Raw genomic sequence first — 18,354 nt, 5'->3', positions numbered from 1 at the left:
TAATATCTGAAAAATAATTCATTTAATCTTTAAATGGGATTTTTTTTTTTTTTTCTTTTTCGAAAAAGATTTGGAAATCATAAGCCGTTATTTTCTTTTATTTTTATTTTCCCTCGAATACAATATATTTAATTAATTAATTAATTAATATCCATCATCCTCACGTGCATTGCAAGTTTTTATTTTATTTTATTTTTAATTTTATTTTTATTTTTTGGGGAATTAAAGAAGGAAAGATATTGGTAGTTTGGGAAAATGGGGCTGCTACGTCACGACAAAACGAGACGAAGACCCTGAAACAGAAATCTAACGCTGATATCTAATCTTCCGGAAAAAGACCGCCGGTTCGCCGGGACAACGGCGGCACGTTTCCGGCATAGAGCTATCAGGAAAAATATTTCCTATATTTTTGTATTTTCTTTTTAAAAAATATTAGTTTCAACAAAAAATATATATAATATAATATCCAATAAAATTTCTAAAAAATTCAAATTTTAAAATTACAATATAGTGTTTTATAAATAAATAAACATATAAAATGAGTCGGGTGAGGCGAAGTGGGGATTTAGGTAGGAATAGAGACGCGAATTATGATTTTTGTCCCTTGGTTTATTTTAGTTAACGAGTAAAAATCTCTCTATTTTCTCTTGATTCTTTATTTATGTAGGGATTTTCTACACTCTCGGCAGGGACTGACATGACATCTATTGTTTACTGTCATGCACTGAATTCTCCGAAAAAATAAAAAAACTTGAATTACAATTTTCGTCCTATCAATCTTAAAATTAAATTTGATTTTAGACGCTTGAAATTAAGTAAATAATTCTAAAAAAAAAATGCAAAAATGGGTGTGTAAAGTGTGCAGTTCAATGATCAAGTGGGCAAGCATGCGCCAAAAGTTTATATTTTTTAAAAAATAAAAATGGTAATAATGCTTAATTTTCTATTTTACCACGGAGATACCGAATGAAATAAGGACGGAGAAGTTTTTTTCATTCTCGTTTCTATGAAATTTTTAATTTATTTTTATACAAATCGAAGTAGAGATTTTCCACATAGATCAAGTATAGATCAAGTCGCTCGTAATGAATGTTTTTTATATAAGTTAGGGTTGGGATGGGAACGAAAAATATTGTATTTTCCGGCCTCATTTATCTTTAATAGAGAAAATGTTATCCTCATTCCCTCTCTCGTACCTGTTCCCAGAGGACCCCATGAGATAAATATGCATCTGTATTCATATTACGTCAATTATTATTTTTTATTTTGAAGGGTATGTGAGGTAATTTAACCATTTACCATTATTATTGTTTTGCTTCTAATTAAATTAACAAAGTTGGCGATACTTGAAGAAATTAATGAAAATGACGATATTTTAAAGATTTGTTTATACATTATAATAAATTATGAATGGTTGTTGAACGAGAATGTCGTAATTATTTTCTAGAAAATATTGCTTCGAACATTTTTTTTTTTATATTATTTAAAAATAAGTCGAATCCAATGACAAAATATTTAAAATAATTATTAAACGAAAAAAGAATTAAAAGTGACTAAGACGTATATGTAATATGCAAACCACTCGTTTGGTTTGGTTTGGTTTGATTTTCCCCCTATTTCTTTTATTTATTAGCCCAAATAAATTGACCATTTTATGGTTTGGTTTGGTCTATCAAATTATATTCGTTGAATATCGTTAAAATATTACAAAATTAAATGAAATTAGGTAACATAGGATGTTATATGATTAAATTTAAAAACGGTTCGTGGGAGTGGTTATAATTTTTTTAATAAACTTTTATACATTAGTATTTGTATTATGTTCGATAAATTCAATGCTTAAATGAATCAAATTTGTCTCGATTAGTTAATTATAATGCCCAATTGATTTAAAGTACCCATCTTTGAATTAAAATTTCTCAGGGTTAAATCGTTAGAAGTTCGATATAATTAATTGTTCATGTTCATTCAAATTCATCCTCTTTTGAGACGTTACAAATTGTGTCAAATAAAAAACGTTTCAATAGAATATGATTTAAGAATTAAGAGGCAAAAACTAATGAACGTCTGACATAAATAAGGGAATCAAAACTATATTCGAATAAGAGCGACGTTGTTTGGGCTTGGAAACATGCCACGCTGGCAGGAACTGTAAGTTTAATTGCACTATTTCATTAGATTATAGTATATATAAGATTTTAACAGTTTTGGGACCAGAAATGAGCCATTTCTTTTTTGGGCTTTTACATGGGCCCCTTCTTCATCCCCACTTCCAGAAATGGGCCACTTCTTTTTTGGGCTTTTACATGGGCCCTTCTTCATCCCACTTCCAGAAATGGGCCACTTCTTTTTTGGGCTTTTACATGGGCCCTTCTTCATCCCCACTTCCAGAAATGGGCCACTTCTTTTTTGGGCTTTTACATGGGCCCTTCTTCATCCCCACTTCCACGCCTTTTGCCCGGGATTTCATTTTCTGCCAAATAAATAAATAAATAAATAAATAAATACAAGCTCATAAGTTTTTGTATATGTCAATCTATCCAACCTATATAAGTTTATAACTCAACGAAAACGGAATAGATTAAATTAAGCTGATCGAGTTTTTCGATTTATCGAACGTTTCAAATAGGGTCGATAACCCAACCCAACCTAACCTAATTTTTTTTTAAATGAATTGGGTTGGATCGGTTATTTATTTTATTTTTTATTTTTTAAATAATTTTAGACGATCCATACTTATCCAAATATATGTAATATTAATTATTAAATTTCATACAACTCAAACATCAAATATTTACCATTTACAAGTTACAACACATTACTAACATAGGTTACAGAAGTCAACTATTCATTATCTTTAAAGTATTTTTAAAATTAGGATTGAGTTCGGTTGTGAATCCTATTTACAAGCAACCATCAATAAAAATCAAATTTGGAAAATATACAAACACAACCATCATTCTTTTTTTTTTTTTTTTTTCTAGAGGTTCAAAAACTAATCGTCCTACGTGGAATATTCATTTATAAAAAACAGTCGAAGCCCACCGCTAGCAGATATTGTTCTCTTTCTGCTTTCTTCAAGGTTTTAAAAACGATTCCACAAGGAAAAAGTTTCTGCACCCTGGTGTCTTGCTCTAATACCATTTGTAGCTATCCAACCCCACCGTTGACATATATTGTCTTCGTTGGGCTTTCTCCGTTTCCCTCTTAAACTAATATGAGATCTCGAGAGACCTATTTTTCCATTTTTTCTTTTCTAACTTTGAAAAGGAAAAATTTGTATGGGTTGACCAGTAAGAGTTGGGCCAGAAAATTAATCCATCAACGAATGGTAGATTGTCTCTAGTCAGCGTGTGTTTTGGAAAAAGAAAATTCGTATCATTTCTGAATCGGTGTATTCAGGCGAGCTTAATTAGGAGCTTAAAACAGAAGCATTCAGTTCATCCTGACGCCCATTGTCAAGAACTCCTAGTTAGACATGGCTGCTACTCCTCAAATTGCTCAGTTCATTAAGGCTGTAGCTTTCTTCAACTGCATACTTCTTGGTGTCGTTGGTTCATCCATCGACACCGACAAAATGGCGTTGCTTTCATTCAAGTCTCGACTCGGCTTCTCAGCTGCCACCTCTCTGTCCTCATGGAACCAAAATTCATCACCCTGCAACTGGACTGGTGTCAGCTGCAGCAAATATGGCAGCAGAAGAGTGGTTAAGCTTCATCTTTCTAGCATGGGGCTGTCGGGCTCCATACATCCTCATATTGGAAACCTTTCCTTCCTTCAATCTCTCCAACTTCAAAACAACCAATTCACAGCAACAATCCCTACACAAATCAATAATCTTTCGCAGCTCAGAGTTTTAAACATGAGTTTCAACGACTTACAAGGTGGGTTTCCATTCAACTTCACCGCAATGCCAGCCCTTGAGAGTCTTGACTTGACATCAAATCAAATCACAGATCGACTTCCTAAAGAGATGGGTGTTTTAACCAAGCTTCAAGTCTTGAACTTGGCACGAAACCAATTCTACGGCACAATCCCCACAGCCTTTGGGAACATTTCCTCGCTCGTTACTCTCAACTTAGGGACCAATTTTCTGAATGGATCGATACCAAGCCAAGTCGGTGAGCTTCACAATCTCAAGCATCTTGTGCTTCGTCTCAATCATCTCTCTGGCATAGTTCCACCCAACGTGTTCAACAAGTCCTCATTACTCACCCTTGCCTTGGCTTCCAATAGACTTGAGGGAACATTTCCAGCTGACATTGGAGACAATCTCTCCAATCTTTTAGTCTTCCACTTTTGCTTCAATCAGTTTACTGGAACAATCCCTCATTCAATCCACAACATGACCAAAATTCAAATCCTACGCTTTGCTCATAACTATTTTCATGGAACGCTGCCACCAGGTTTGGAAAATCTCCCTCAACTTTCATATTACAATGTTGGGTCGAATAAGATCGTCAGCATCGGTGATGATGGACTTAGTTTTATACGTTCTTTGATGAACAACTCGCATCTCGATTACTTGGCAATCGACGATAATCAGTTGGAGGGTCTAATTCCAGAAACTATTGGAAATCTTTCAAAGGATCTTTCAGTGTTGAACATGGGTGGGAATCGTATGTATGGCAACATACCCTCCTCAATATCTAATTTGCGTGGCTTGTCTCTGCTAAATTTGAGCGATAACTTGTTATCAGGTGAAATCCCACCTCAAATAGGCAAGTTGGGAATGCTACAAATGCTTGGTTTGGCTAGGAATCGATTCTCTGGTAACATCCCAACTTCACTGGGAAATCTTCAAAGATTGATTGAATTTGATTTGTCAGGAAACAGTTTAATTGGTGAAATACCACCTTCTTTTGGGAACTTTGTGAACCTATTCTCGTTGGACTTGTCCAACAATATGCTGGAAGGAAGTATACCAAAAGAGGCACTCACTTTGCCTCATTTAAGCAAGCTTTTAAACCTATCCAATAACCTTTTTAGTGGGTCTCTGCCGAAAGAGATTGGGTTGCTACAAAATGTTGTTGCCATCGATATCTCTAATAACCATATCTCTGGTAATATTGTTTCTTCAATCAGTGGTTGCAAAAGCTTAGAGGTACTGATAATGGCCAGAAATGAATTCTCAGGCTCCATTCCAAGAGCTTTACAAGATCTTAGGGGCTTACGACGTCTTGATCTATCCTCAAACCATCTTTCAGGCTCCATTCCTAGTGAGATTCAGAATATAGCAGGGCTTCAGTTTTTGAATCTCTCTTTTAATGATCTGGAAGGAGCAATCCCTATGGGTGGAGTATTTGAAAGCATTGACAACATTTATTTAGAAGGTAATCCAAAGCTTTGCTTGTATTCTTCATGTCCAGAAAGTGGATCTAAGAGTGCAAAACTAATTAAAGTTATAGTCTACACGGTTGTATTTTCAACATTAGCACTCTTTTTTGTGATTGGTATGGTCATCTGTTTTAAGAAGAAGAAATCGATGGTTGTACCATCGACCGAGTTGCTGAAGAGGCAATATGAAATGGTTACTTATGATGAGCTGCGTTCAGCAACAAGGAATTTCAATGAGAAGAATTTGAGTGGAAAAGGAAGCTTTGGTTCAGTATACAAAGGAAATTTAAAGCAAGGAGTTCCTGTGGCTATCAAGGTTCTTGACATGAACAGGGCTGGTTCTATAACTAGTTTTTTGGCAGAGTGTGAAGCCTTGAGGAATGTGAGACATAGAAATCTCGTTAAACTCATCACAGCATGCTCCAGCATAGACTTCTCAAACATGGAATTTCGAGCTTTGATTTATGAACTATTGAGCCATGGAAGTTTGGACGAATGGATTCAAGGCCAAAGAAGCCATGAAAGTGGAATTGGACTCAATATCCTTGAGCGAGTGAACATCGCCATCGACATCGCTTCAGCAATAAATTACTTACACCATGATTGTAGGTTTCATATAATACACTGTGATTTAAAGCCCAGCAACATTCTTTTAGATGAACGCATGACTGCAAAAGTAGGAGATTTCGGATTGGCTCGGTTGCTTATGGAAAGTACAGACACTCAATCTTCTATCACTTCTACACATGTTCTAAAAGGTTCCATTGGTTACCTTCCTCCAGGTTTGTTCATCACAAAACTCATGACATGAATAAAATCAATGCTTAGTGACTAACTACCTACAACTTTGAAACTGCAGAGTATGGCTATGGAGTAAAGGCAACAAAAGCAGGAGATGTGTACAGTTTTGGAGTAACATTGTTAGAACTTTTTACAGGGAAGAATCCAACAGATGAATATTTCACAGGAGAACTGAATTTGGTAAAGTGGGTAGAATCGTGTTTCCCGAACGATTTGATGGAAGTGATAGATTTCAAATTGTCAAAGCTTTGTGTGGATTTGAAATACGAAAATCAAATCATAAATTCAGATAAGCAGAAGGGTTGTCTGATCCAAACAATTGAAGTTGCGCTCTCATGTACAGTGAATTCTCCGACAAACCGCATTGACATCAAAGATGCTCTATCAAAGCTTAAAAATGCGAAAGACAACCTAATTTGTTCTCCTAAGAAAAGAGTTTCATGCAGTGAAGATGACTCTGTTCATGATTTAGAATATTGAGTACAATTCTAATAATGTAAAGATCACCATGTTGGTGACAACAGAAAACTGAATTGAGATTGAGAGGAGGAATGATTTGAGTGATGGGGAGGGAGGTCCTTTTATAAGGGATTCTCGGAATTGGTTGAGATTTTTGTGGATGAATTTGAATTCACCTCCTCCTTCTATTCCGTAACTAATTCAAATTCTATTATTAGCTTTTCAACACCCTCCCTTAAACTGAATTCTGCCGAAATCAGTTTAGGATTTCATTTCATCTTCTTGATATACATCTTGGATTCTCCATATCCTCATCTTTCTTCTGAGCTTCTCGAACAATGGTTGTTTCAAGGGCTTTGTGAATAGCTCTGCGATTTGTTCATCACTTCGGCAAAAGTTGAGTTCAATAATGTCTTTTTTAACAAAACCTTATGGTTTCTCCACATATACTTCCTCTTGAAGCTCTCCATGTAAGAAGGCTGATTTCACATCAAGTTGATAAATAGGCTAAGATTTCTGTGCTGCAATAGAAATTATGAGCGTGATAGTGTCTTGACGTGCCAGTGGTGAAAATACCTCCTTATAATCAATTCCATACTTTTGCTTGTATCCTTTTGCAACAAGTCGAGCCTTGTACTTATCCACCTCACCGTTTTCATTCAACTTGGTTTTGAAAACTCATTTTACTCCGATTGTTTTCTGCCCTCTAGGAAGATCAGTGAGCTCCCAAGTCTTGTTCTTCTTTATGGATTTGATTTCACTGTTCATAGCTTCCTTCCATTTCTTCTCTTTTACTGCTTCTTCATAGACAATTGGATCACTATCCATAAAGAATGCAAAATAACCACTATCACTTGATTCATAATCCATCTCATAATCAATCATCCAGTTTGGTCTTTTTCTTGTTCTTGGATGTCTTTGATTTTGATCATGATCTTCTTCTACTGGTTCTTCTTGTTGAGCTTGTGATGAGCTCTCTCCATGCTCATAGTGAGGCTGAATAGGAGCTTCAGTTTGTTCTTCTTCAAGATCTACAGGAATCTGCTGATTCACAGTGATCTTTTCTTCCCATGTCCAAGTCTTATTTTCGTCAAAGACTACATCACGACTCACCACCACCTTCTTTGTCAAAGGATCGTGAGCTTGTATGCCTTAGAGGTCTCGCTTACTCCAAGGAACACACACTTCGAACTCTTGTCCTCAAGTTTCTTCCTTTTCTCATCAGGAACGTGTGCATATGCTATGCACCCAAAGATTCTAAAGTGGTCTACTGCAGGTTTTCTTCCGCTCCATGCTTCTTGTGGAGTCATAAATTTCACATTCATCATTTTGGAATGTGATCAGGAATGTAGAATACATTAGAAATAGACTCTACAAAGCCATTTCTAGTCTTGATATCTACGGTTCCTTTCCCCATCACTTGGAGAGATGAATTGTTGCCAAGAGAGACCGTAGTATGACAATTTTCATCTAAAGTTGAGAAGAATTTCTTACAACCTGTCATATGATTGCTGCATCCAGAGTCTACGCCCATACACCTTGATCTGCCACCTTCATAGCATGGAATGACATTAATAATGTTTCTTCTTCTCTTCTCTCCACAAAATTGGATTGATTTCTTTTCTCCTTTTGGAGTCTGGTATAGCATTCATTTTTGTAATGCCCAAGGCGTCCACATCTGTAACATTTCACCTTAGACTTGTCAAAGTGCCTCTTGCCTTTGTTGTTATAATCGTTTCTGACTACGTCTGCTGACCTGCCAACATCTCCACTTCTTTCTCGACTGCCTCTCTCACGACCTCTGTCTCTTCTTTGCCCTCTACCTCTAGAGCTTGAAATTTCACTTGGTGTGGATATCTTTAAGGCTGTCATCTCCTCTATTGCACTTGTACGATTGAGCCTCTGCTCATGTACTAACAGGGAGCTTTGGAGTTCATCTATTTGCATTTCCTCGACATTGTTTGCTTCTTCGATAGAACATACAATGTAATCGAACTTTGGTGTTAGTGATCGCAAAATCTTTTCTACGACCGCAACATCTGTGATTGAACCACCATGCATCCTCATTTTACTTGCAAGACTTATAACCTTGCCAATATAATCATTCACTGTTTCTCCCTTTTGCATTTGGAGAATTTCAAAGTCTCTCCTAACTGCCTGTAGTTGAGCACGTTTTACTCTCGTTGAGCCTTGATTCTTCCTCCTCATAGAGTCCCAAATTTCTTTGGATGTCTTCTCCTGAAGCATTGTTTCCAAGATAGTCCTATCAATGGACTAAAATAAATAGTTCTTGACCTTCAGGTCCTTCAACTTCGATGCTGCCAACAGTTGCTGTCGATCAGCTGAGAGTACCTCGCCTTCATTTGGCTCTTCATAACCTGTTTCCACCATATCAAAGAACTCCTTTGATATGAGAAAATTTTCCATCAACATCGCCCAATGATCATAGTGACCGTCGAACCTCGGGATGGCGGATTGGCTCTGAGGGCTGGGCACGGGGGTCCCAGTCCCGAACCCGTCGGCTGTTGGTGGACTGCTCGAGCTACTCCCGCGGCAAGAACGGGTCGCTGCGTGCCGGCCGGGGGACGGACTGGGAACGGCTCCTTCGAGGGCCTTCCCCGGGCGTCGAACAGTCAACTCAGCTTTGATACCAGTTGTTGGTGACAACAGAAAACTGAATTGAGATTGAGAGGAGGAGTGATTTGAGTGATGGGGAGGGAGGTCCTTTTATAGGGGATTCTCGGAATTGGTTGAGATTTTTGTGGATGAATTTGAATTCACCTCCTTCTTCTATTCCGTAACTAATTCAAATTCTATTATTAGCTATTATTAGTTTCAACACACCAACCTGAGCGATGACCTAATGTGAAGTGCGCAAAACTTTGGTGGAGATCAATGAAGGAGCGGAGCGAAGGGTTTGCAGAAGACTCTTTTGATGGCAGCACTCAAAAGGAGGAGCAAGTTGGACGAATTGTATCTACTTTGAGCACAAAAGCTTGTAGCTTTTCTTTCGGAATTATCAAAAAGCCTCGTCCAAGAGATAGTATTATTTGATTATAAACTCATGATCATTCTCTAAATTAGTCGATGTGGGACAAAGTACGCCACCCCATAATTGAGGCTCGACTCTTTTTCTTTTAAAGTCCTTTGTACGACATTTGAGGCACGACTAAGTTTAAGGCATAGCTCTGATACAATGTTAAATGAACACGACTCTCCACAATGTAATGATATTGTCTACTTCGAGCATAAGCTCTCATGGCAGGCAAAGCTACGAGAGCTTATACTTAAAGTAAACAATATCATACCATTGTGGAGAGTCGTGTTCGTCTAACAAAGAGAACTAACCATCTATAACTACTACTTTTCACAATAATATGATATTGTCCACTTTCAATATAAGCTCTTGAGATGTATTTTTTACTTATAAACTCATGATCATTCTCTAAGTTAGCCAATGTGAGACTCCCTCCGAAAAATAATTGCCCATCGGGTTGGTCAATTTAAGAAATTGCAACGAATGTTACCCTTAGACAGCAACAAATTGATGTTTTTTTTTACTCATGGTTCCCATTTGAATGATGAACAAGAGTGGCTCTTATCGTCTTGAGCTTTACAAACACATCTTCCATGCTAATACGTTTATCAGGCGAATTTGCAGTGCAACAGAGTCCAACACCCATGACATCAACCAGACAATCATACTGTTTTCTTGGGTTAATCTTTTGTTGTTCATAGTATAAGTTGAAGCGTGATTCCAACAGGGCAGCGTCCACTACTTCATCCATGTTATTTGGATAACCCAACTCAACCCATTTCATTAAGTTCAGCTCTCCTGAAAACCCTTCATCAGTTGGACGTTTCCCTGTAAAAAGCTCCACCAATGTCACTCCAAAGCTATACACATCTCCAGCTCTTGTAGCATTCCTTCCCAATCCATACTCTGCAAAACCACACAGCTTGCTTAGTTTCGAATACCCTTTAAAGGTTTATGAATAAAACACAAAACTTTAATGTTCACAAACCTGGAGGAACATAGCCAATGGAACCCTTTAAGACACGGCTCGAAGTAATGGAAGCAGACTGGTTGGTTTCGCCTTCCATCAGAAAACGAGCTAACCCAAAATCCCCAACTTTTGCAGTCATGTCTTCCGACAGAATAATGTTGCTGGGCTTTAAATCACAGTGGACAATTGGAACGTCGTAGCCATTATGGAGGTAATCCAACGCAGAGGAAACATCAATGGCAATGTTCAATCTCTCCAGTAAGTTTAGCCCATTTCCATTTTCATGAAGTTTATGCTTATGAATCCATGAATCCAAGCTTCCATTGCTTAAAAACTCATAAACCAAAGCAAGAAACTCCTGCTGCTTCAAGTCTATGCTGGAGCATGATGTGATTAGCTTAACAAGATTTCGGTGTCTCACATGTTTTAGAGCCTCGCACTCAGCAAGAAAGCTCCTCACAGAACCAGCTCTCTCTGTGTTGAACACCTTGACTGCAATAGCAATCCCCTGTTCCAAATACCCTCTGTAAACTGTCCCAAAGCTTCCTTTCCCAATCATATTTTCTGGGCAGAAATTATCCGTTGCCAAACAAAGCTCACGATGGGAGATCATTTCAGGCTTCCCCTTTACCCATTCAGTTGATAACGGCGATCGAACCTTTGATTTTCTTCTCATGAAGTAGACCAAAGTTCCAAATACAAGAAACATTGCTAACAATGCTGATAAAACAGAGACGACAGCAATTTTAATCACCTTTCCTTTTGTCCCTGTCGCTGCACATGAGAAATATCCATCACAAAGCTTTGGATTGCCTTGCAAATAAAGGTTGGTGATATTTCTAAGCTCCATTGGAACAACTCCCTCGAGATCATTAAAAGAAAGGTTAAGAGTTCGAAGAGCATTCAACTGTTGAAGCTCATCAGGAACGGGGCCTGAAAGATGGTTGGAGGAGAGATCCAGAAGCTGGAGGCCTCTAAGATCATCAAAGGTTCTTGGAATAGGACCTGAGAGTTTATTTCTTGCCATTATCAATACCTCCAAGCTTTTGCAGCCACTAATTGAAGAAGGAATGCTACCAGAGATAAGGTTGTTTGAGATATCAATGGCAACAACATTTTGTAGAGACCCAATTTCTTTGGGGAGAGACCCACTGAGAAGGTTATTGGATAGGTTTAGATGCTTGCTTAAAGCAGGCAGAGTGAGTGTCTCTCTCGGTATACTTCCATTGAGCTTGTTTTTGGATAAATCCAAGTACAGCAGATTCTTAAAGTTCCCAAAAGAAGTGGGTATGTTACCAACCAACTCGTTTCCTGATAAATCAATTTGATTCAACATTCGAAGATCACCCAAAGAGCTTGGAATGCTACCAGACAATCGATTCCTTGCCATAAGAAGCATTTGAAGCTTATCCAATTTGCCAATTTGAGCTGGGATTTCACCTGATAACGAGTTATCACTCATATTTAGAAGAGTCAAGCCGTGGAGATTAGAGATTGTTGTGGGTATCTTCCCATAAAAACGATTCTCTCCCATATACAGCTTAGAAAGCTCCTGGGAGAGATTCCCAATGGAATCCGGAATTACACCTTCAAATTTGTTCCCCTCGATAGTTAGAAAGGCAAGGCGAGAGCATTTTGTCAAGGAAGTGATGAAATTGAGGCCCCCATTTGCATCTGAACCCACAAGCTTGTTGTACCTGATGTTGTACATTGAGAGATGGCTAAGTTTCTCGAGGCCTGGTGGGACTGTCCCTTCAAGAAAATTGTCTCCGAACCGTATGATTCGTATTCTTGTAATGTTATGCATCGACTCAGGGATTGTTCCTGTAAATTTGTTGAAGCAAAAGATGAACACTAAAAGATTGGGGAGCTTTTCTCCAATATCCTTGGGGAACGTTCCCCAGAGGTGGTTGGAGGCCAAGGTCAGAGTAACCAAGGAAGACATATTGTATATGCCGGGAGGAACAGTCCCAGAAAGGTTGTTAACGGCGATAATCAGGTTCTTCAAGTTTGGAATGTTGGATAATTGGGTGGGAATGGATCCGCTGATTGAATTTGTTCCTAAATTTATGGTAACAAGCGAAGAAAGATTACCAAAAGATGGTGGGATTGGGCCGTAGAATCTGTTTCCGGCCAGAACAAGAACTTGTAGCTTGGTCAAGCGGCTGAGCTCGTCCGGGAGTCTGTCATTGATTTTGTTGGACCTCAAGTCAAGGGTCTCGAGCTCAGCCATTGTAGTGATGTTGGATGGTAATGGGCCTTGTAAATTGTTGAAACTCATATTCAAAACTCTCAGGCGAAAAAGCTTGTTGATTTGATGTGGGATTTGTCCTGTTAGTTGATTGCTCTGGAGTTGAAGTGAGCGAAGGAAGGAGAGGTTCCCAATGTGAGGATCGATGGCGCCGGAGAGTTGGTAGCCGGCGAGATTCAGGCCAACCACTCGGCTTTCATTTGTGTTGCAGGTAACGCCGACCCAGTTGCAGGGAGATGAAGTTTGGTTAGTCCATGAAAACAGGGGATTTGGAGGCTGAATGGTTTGAAATGCTGACTTGATTGAAATCAAAGCCTGTTTGTCTGTGTCAAGATTCAGAGTGGCCGAGCTGACAGGCGGAAGTGCGCAATATTTCAGAAGAACAATGGCAGAAAGAATGGCAAATTTGAAATGGGTAGCCATGTCTGAATGTGGAATTGAATGGCAGAGGAGATTGAATCTTATAATCTGATCTCGAACTCACCCTAACGTGCTATGAAGACTTGAATAAACAATTGTTGACTTAAAGATGGACAAAATATAAGTCTCAATTGGCGTTCCAAGATGCATACGAGTCCCTCCTTCCATATGTTAGAAACAATAATTAGCATTATGAAACCACTCATTATGCACGAATTGATTTTCGAGGCTTCGAGATTCATACCGTAACCAATAAGACGAAAGCAAAAATAAATAAGGAAAGAAAAGGGCAAAAGATAAAAATACAATTTAATTAAAACAGATGAAAGAGAACTGTAATTTTCAAATATTTCAAAGGAGTCTAAATATAAAAGAAAATACAAAAGACGGAAAGGACTGATGCTCCGGAACGACCCCCTCTGTGACCACACAGCCCTCGAACTCTCCTCCATCTCTACCGGCAACCTGCGAACACTTGAAAAAGATAAGAAAACTGCGATGAGTATAAAAATTATATTCATTAAGTCACCTACTTGTAAGCTCTCATCACATTTTAAGCTTAACAGATTCTCACGGATTTCTTTTTAGCTCTAGGACGTCTGGTTCTGGTCTTATCTTCTTGGGACTTGCCATTTGGAGCTTGCCCCTTGGGACTACTTTGGTTCTCCGTCCTTTTATTTAAAGCCTAAGAGTTCTCTTGTGTCGAGCTGTGAGTGACCAGTGACCTACGAGGAGCTACTTCAGCGTGGCTTATGAGACTACTTGGAATCTTACCTAGGAAGTGAGTTGCAACCCCCTAGGTTCATAATAGTCTCCATCATCGAGAAGGGGCTACCCTTCCCTTATTCCATCCAGCTAAATGGTCTATACGACGCGGGCTCACGTATCCCATACGAAACAGCTAGGAGCAGTAGATTCTGATCAGGAACCCCTGGTCAGACTTTCTCTCTCTTCGTTTTCCTTTATTGGAGGTATTGTGTCATGACCTCTCATGCACCCCTAAAGTAACTTGAGGTGAAATAACCGTCGAGTCCTTCAATTACTTTGACCCTCTTTCCTTTTCTTTTCTTAAGTTATTTTAATATTCCGGTGCTACACACTATGTTATCAACTACGCGGATAGCCCTCCAGGAATTTGTTTTAATAACCTTATTCAAAAATAAAATCTTTAAATCTAAATATATTAAAGAACCTTAAAATCATGAAAAATCACTCCAAAAAAAAATATGATTCAAATGTAATAGGTTAATCAAATATTTCATGTTAATAATATTTGTATAATAGAAAGTACGAATAACTAGTTGAATTTCTCAAAAAGATTAGGGTTGCTTCATATAGGTTAGTGTTGCCCACATAGATAAAAAATTATCTTAGTAATTCATATGAGTAACTTAAAGCATTCTCACCTAAATCAAGTTGATGAACGTTGCAACACCATCATCAGACTTGACATCACCCTGAAGCAACGAGATATAAAAAAAATGAAGAGATCCTAGTCGAGAGAGTCACAAACTCCATACGAAAGAAACAACTTGGAAATGAGCTAAAGATTTGGAAGCTTGAACTACTTGGACGTGGAAGATTGAAGAGTTCAAGCTTCAACAATTGACAACATCGTCAAGTGTTGAAGTATGGTGAATATCTTCGACATGCTTGTACAAGGCAATGTTTGCTTATGGCCGCAAATCTAAGTCCTCCTCAACGACCCTATCCCAGTGTCAAGTAATTAGTTCTCCATTTATTTGCTTATACATGTCATTTTGTAACTATATAACTCCTCGACTTTTACATGTTCATGCTGTTAGGATCGGACAACAACGCACACACTCGATCTAGATAAACACAAAGAAATAGGAAAGAGAAAATGCAAAGAGAACTCTAGCTAAAAAAAAATTATTGACGAGTATGTATAAGAGAGAATACAGAGAATAGAAAGTACATTTTTTAAAGCTCTACAGGGGATATATATATAGTTCAGTTTAGTGTATATAGCTTTACCAAATTTAACCATCTACTATATATAACTATTTACCATATATAGCTTTACTGGATATAGTTTTACCAAATATAGTTTTACCGATATAACTGTTTGACCAAGCTATAAATAAGAAAGTATGCTCCATAACCTAACAATTCTCCCACTTGGAGACTAATCCAGTCAACCAAAAATTTAATTCTCAAACGATCACTGCACCATACCAATTATGGTGTTGCATAACCTCAATTTTCCAACATCAACACATTTTGTCAACATGTCTGCTGGATTTTTTGCACCATCTATCTTCTCCAAACACATATCACTTTCTTCCACTAACCTACGAGTGAAATGGTATCGCCTTCTAATGTGTTTTGTCCTTGAATGATAGACTGGATTTTTCACCAACTGTATGACACTCTGACTATCTGTATAAAGAATTTTCTTGCACTGCTTCCTAACTAATTCTTCTAGATAGTCTGTCATCCATATCATCTCCTTTCCAGCTTCAACTATTGCCACGTATTCAATTTCAGTAGATGAAAGAGCGACGCATTTCTGAAGCTTGGACATCCAACTCACTGCTGTTTCATTTGTAGTGTAGATATATCCAGATGTGCTCTTGCTAAAGTCTACATCTTCACTCAGATTAGCATCCACAAAACCTTGCAGAACTACTTTGTCATTTCCATAACAAAGTGAAGTATTGGATGTACCTCTTAGATATCTCAGAAGTCACTTCACAGCTTCCCAATGTTCTTTCTCTGGATTTGCCATGTACTTGCTAACAACTCCCACTGCATGTGTTATGTCAGGTCTAGTGCAGACCATAGTACATCAAACTCCCAACTGCAGAAGCGTACAGAACTGATGTCATGTGCTCACGTTCCTCAACTGTCTTGGGAGATTGCCCCTTTGACAATTTAATACGATTTGTCAAGGGGGTAGTCCTGGGTTTAGCATCATTCATCTTGAATTTGGACAACACCTTCTCTATGTACTGTTTTTAGGATAGATTTAATGTGTCAGCAGATCTATCTCGAGAAATCTTCATCCCAAGAATCTGCTTTGTTGCACCCAAATCTTTCATCTCAAATACTAAAGACAAGTTTGCCTTCAGGTGGTTTATCTCCCTCATACTTGATTCAACAATTATTAAATCATCCACATACAAGAGTAGAAACACATAAGAATCAGTGTATTTCTTGAGGTAACAACACTGATCCTTTTCACTCCTGTGGAAACCACTCTTGCACATGAAGGAGTCAAACTTCTTGTACCATTGTCTCGCTTGTTTCAGTCTATACAAGCTCTTATTGAGCTTACACACCATGTGCTCCTTACCTGGAGCTGCAAACCCTTCTGGTTGTTGCATATAGATCTCCTCATCTAAATCTCCATGTAAAAACTCCGTTTTTACATCCATTTGCTCAAGGTGCAAATTCTTCAATGCCACAATACTCAGCAGAATTCGGATAGTAGTTAATTTCACAATCGGAGAAAAAGATCTCAGCATAATCAATGCCTTTTCTTTGTGAATATCCTTTAACTACTAACCGAGCCTTAAACCTCCTTCTGCCATCTGGTTCAGCCTTGATTTTGAACACCCATTTGTTCAACAGAGCTCTCTTTCCTGTAGGTAACTCAGTCAGCACCCACGTATTATTCTTTTCAAGTGAGCTCATCTCATCATCCATGGCTTACTCCCACTTGGTTGAATCTTCCACTTGTAGGGTCTCATCAAAGGACTCTAGTTCTCCTTCGTCAGTCAGCAACAGATAATGTAATGAGGGTGAATATCTATTTGGTGCTCTGATAGTACTTGATGATCTCCTCGACACCTACTCAGGTGTAACTTGCTTCACGTCTGGTTCTTCAGCAACAGGATGAGGAGTTTCTTGAGCTTCTGTTGTAACATCATTGCGTGAATTGTCCTGCCACTCAAGTTCTACTCCCACTTGCTTTGTAGTATCTCTCTTTGTTCTTGCACAGGACATTTTCATCAAAGGTCACATCGCAGTGTCTTAGGATTTTTCTATTCTTATCATCCCAAAATATGTACCTGAACATGTCAAAGTCATAGCCTATGAAGTAGCATTTCTGGATCAACATGAACATACACAGTACAACCAAAAGTTCTCAAGTGAGAGTACTTGAGTTCCTTTCCTGTCCATACTTCTTCGGGCAATTTGAACTTTAAGGGTACTGACAACCCTCTATTAATCAAATATGCTGTTGTGTTCACAACATCAGCCCAGAATGTCTTTGGTAGTCCAGAATGAATCCTCATGCTTCTTGCTCGCTTATTCAATGTTCTGTTCATTCTTTCTGCAATACCATTTTGCTTTGCCTTACCGGGAATTGTTCTTATTAATCTAATTTCCTCAACTGCACAAAATGTTTTAAACTTTGATTTGTTGTACTCTCTTCCATTGTCAGATCTCAGGCATTTGATCTTCAAGCCGGTATGATTTTCAACTTCAGTTTTCCACTTCTTGAAGGTGGTAAACACATCTGACTTGTGTTTCAGAAAGTAAACCCATACCTTTATGGTGAAGTCATCGATGAAGGTGACGTAGTACCTTGATCCACCAAGTAATGAAACTGGAGATGGTCCCCAGACATCTGTATGGACCATTTCCAACTGCACTTTCTTCGGTTCTCTGGCAGTCTTTGTGAAACTAACTCGTTTTTGTTTACTCATAACACAGCTCTCACAAAGACCCATATCAATAGATTTTAAGCCTTCTAAAGCTCCTTTGCAGTCAGCATCTTCATTCCTTTGACCCTCTAATGTCCAAGTCTATTTTGCCATAGACTTGAATTAGAAGCACTCTCAGCAGCAGCAGTCATGTTTTGTACACTCTACATTAGTGTATAAGGTTCCGAATTTTGTGCCACGTGCAACAACCATGACGCCCTTCACAATCTTCCACGAAATCTTTCCAAACTCTGCTGCATAGTCTGTGCTATCCAACTGACCAATAGAGATCAGGTTCTTCTTGAGACCAGGAATATATCTGACATCTTGTAATGTCCACTGATTTTCTGCTAGAGTTTGTATGGAGACATCTCCCTTCCCTTCAATCTCCAAAGTTTTGTTG

The 18,354-nt window shown here is 38.3% G+C and overlaps 2 protein-coding genes across 2 annotated transcripts; one reads left to right on the top strand and one right to left on the bottom strand.

Moving 5' to 3' along the window:
* The first annotated feature begins 3,478 nt into the window (after positions 1-3,478).
* On the top strand, positions 3,479-6,641 carry LOC111496634 (probable LRR receptor-like serine/threonine-protein kinase At3g47570). Its single transcript, XM_023147127.1, has 2 exons — positions 3,479-6,119; positions 6,197-6,641. Exons 1-2 carry the CDS (start codon positions 3,479-3,481, stop codon positions 6,616-6,618), a joined length of 3,063 nt encoding a protein of 1,020 aa, XP_023002895.1. The 3' UTR covers positions 6,619-6,641.
* Positions 6,642-10,133: 3,492 nt separating this feature from the next.
* Positions 10,134-13,354, bottom strand: LOC111496030 (putative receptor-like protein kinase At3g47110). Its single transcript, XM_023146255.1, has 2 exons — positions 10,623-13,354; positions 10,134-10,540 (listed from the first exon to the last, which is right to left on the bottom strand). Exons 1-2 carry the CDS (start codon positions 13,276-13,278, stop codon positions 10,155-10,157), a joined length of 3,042 nt encoding a protein of 1,013 aa, XP_023002023.1. The 5' UTR covers positions 13,279-13,354; the 3' UTR covers positions 10,134-10,154.
* Positions 13,355-18,354: the final 5,000 nt, after the last annotated feature.

This window comes from Cucurbita maxima, unplaced genomic scaffold (assembly GCF_002738345.1).
Source record: "Cucurbita maxima cultivar Rimu unplaced genomic scaffold, Cmax_1.0 Cma_Scf00022, whole genome shotgun sequence".
Taxonomy (NCBI): Eukaryota; Viridiplantae; Streptophyta; class Magnoliopsida; order Cucurbitales; family Cucurbitaceae; genus Cucurbita; species Cucurbita maxima.
Note: the sequence above shows the minus strand (reverse complement) of the source record. Positions and strands in the feature narration are given on the sequence as shown.

What these genes read in the sequence shown, in the direction of transcription:
- LOC111496634 (XM_023147127.1), top strand. Translation starts at nt 3,479, where the DNA reads ATGGCTGCTACTCCTCAAATTGCTCAGTTCATTAAGGCTGTAGCTTTC. An exon ending in CATTGGTTACCTTCCTCCAG is followed by an intron (nt 6,120 to 6,196) that starts GTTTGTTCATCA and finishes TTGAAACTGCAG; the next exon opens with AGTATGGCTATGGAGTAAAG.
- LOC111496030 (XM_023146255.1), bottom strand. Translation starts at nt 13,278, where the DNA reads ATGGCTACCCATTTCAAATTTGCCATTCTTTCTGCCATTGTTCTTCTG. An exon ending in CATTGGCTATGTTCCTCCAG is followed by an intron (nt 10,541 to 10,622) that starts GTTTGTGAACAT and finishes GTGGTTTTGCAG; the next exon opens with AGTATGGATTGGGAAGGAAT.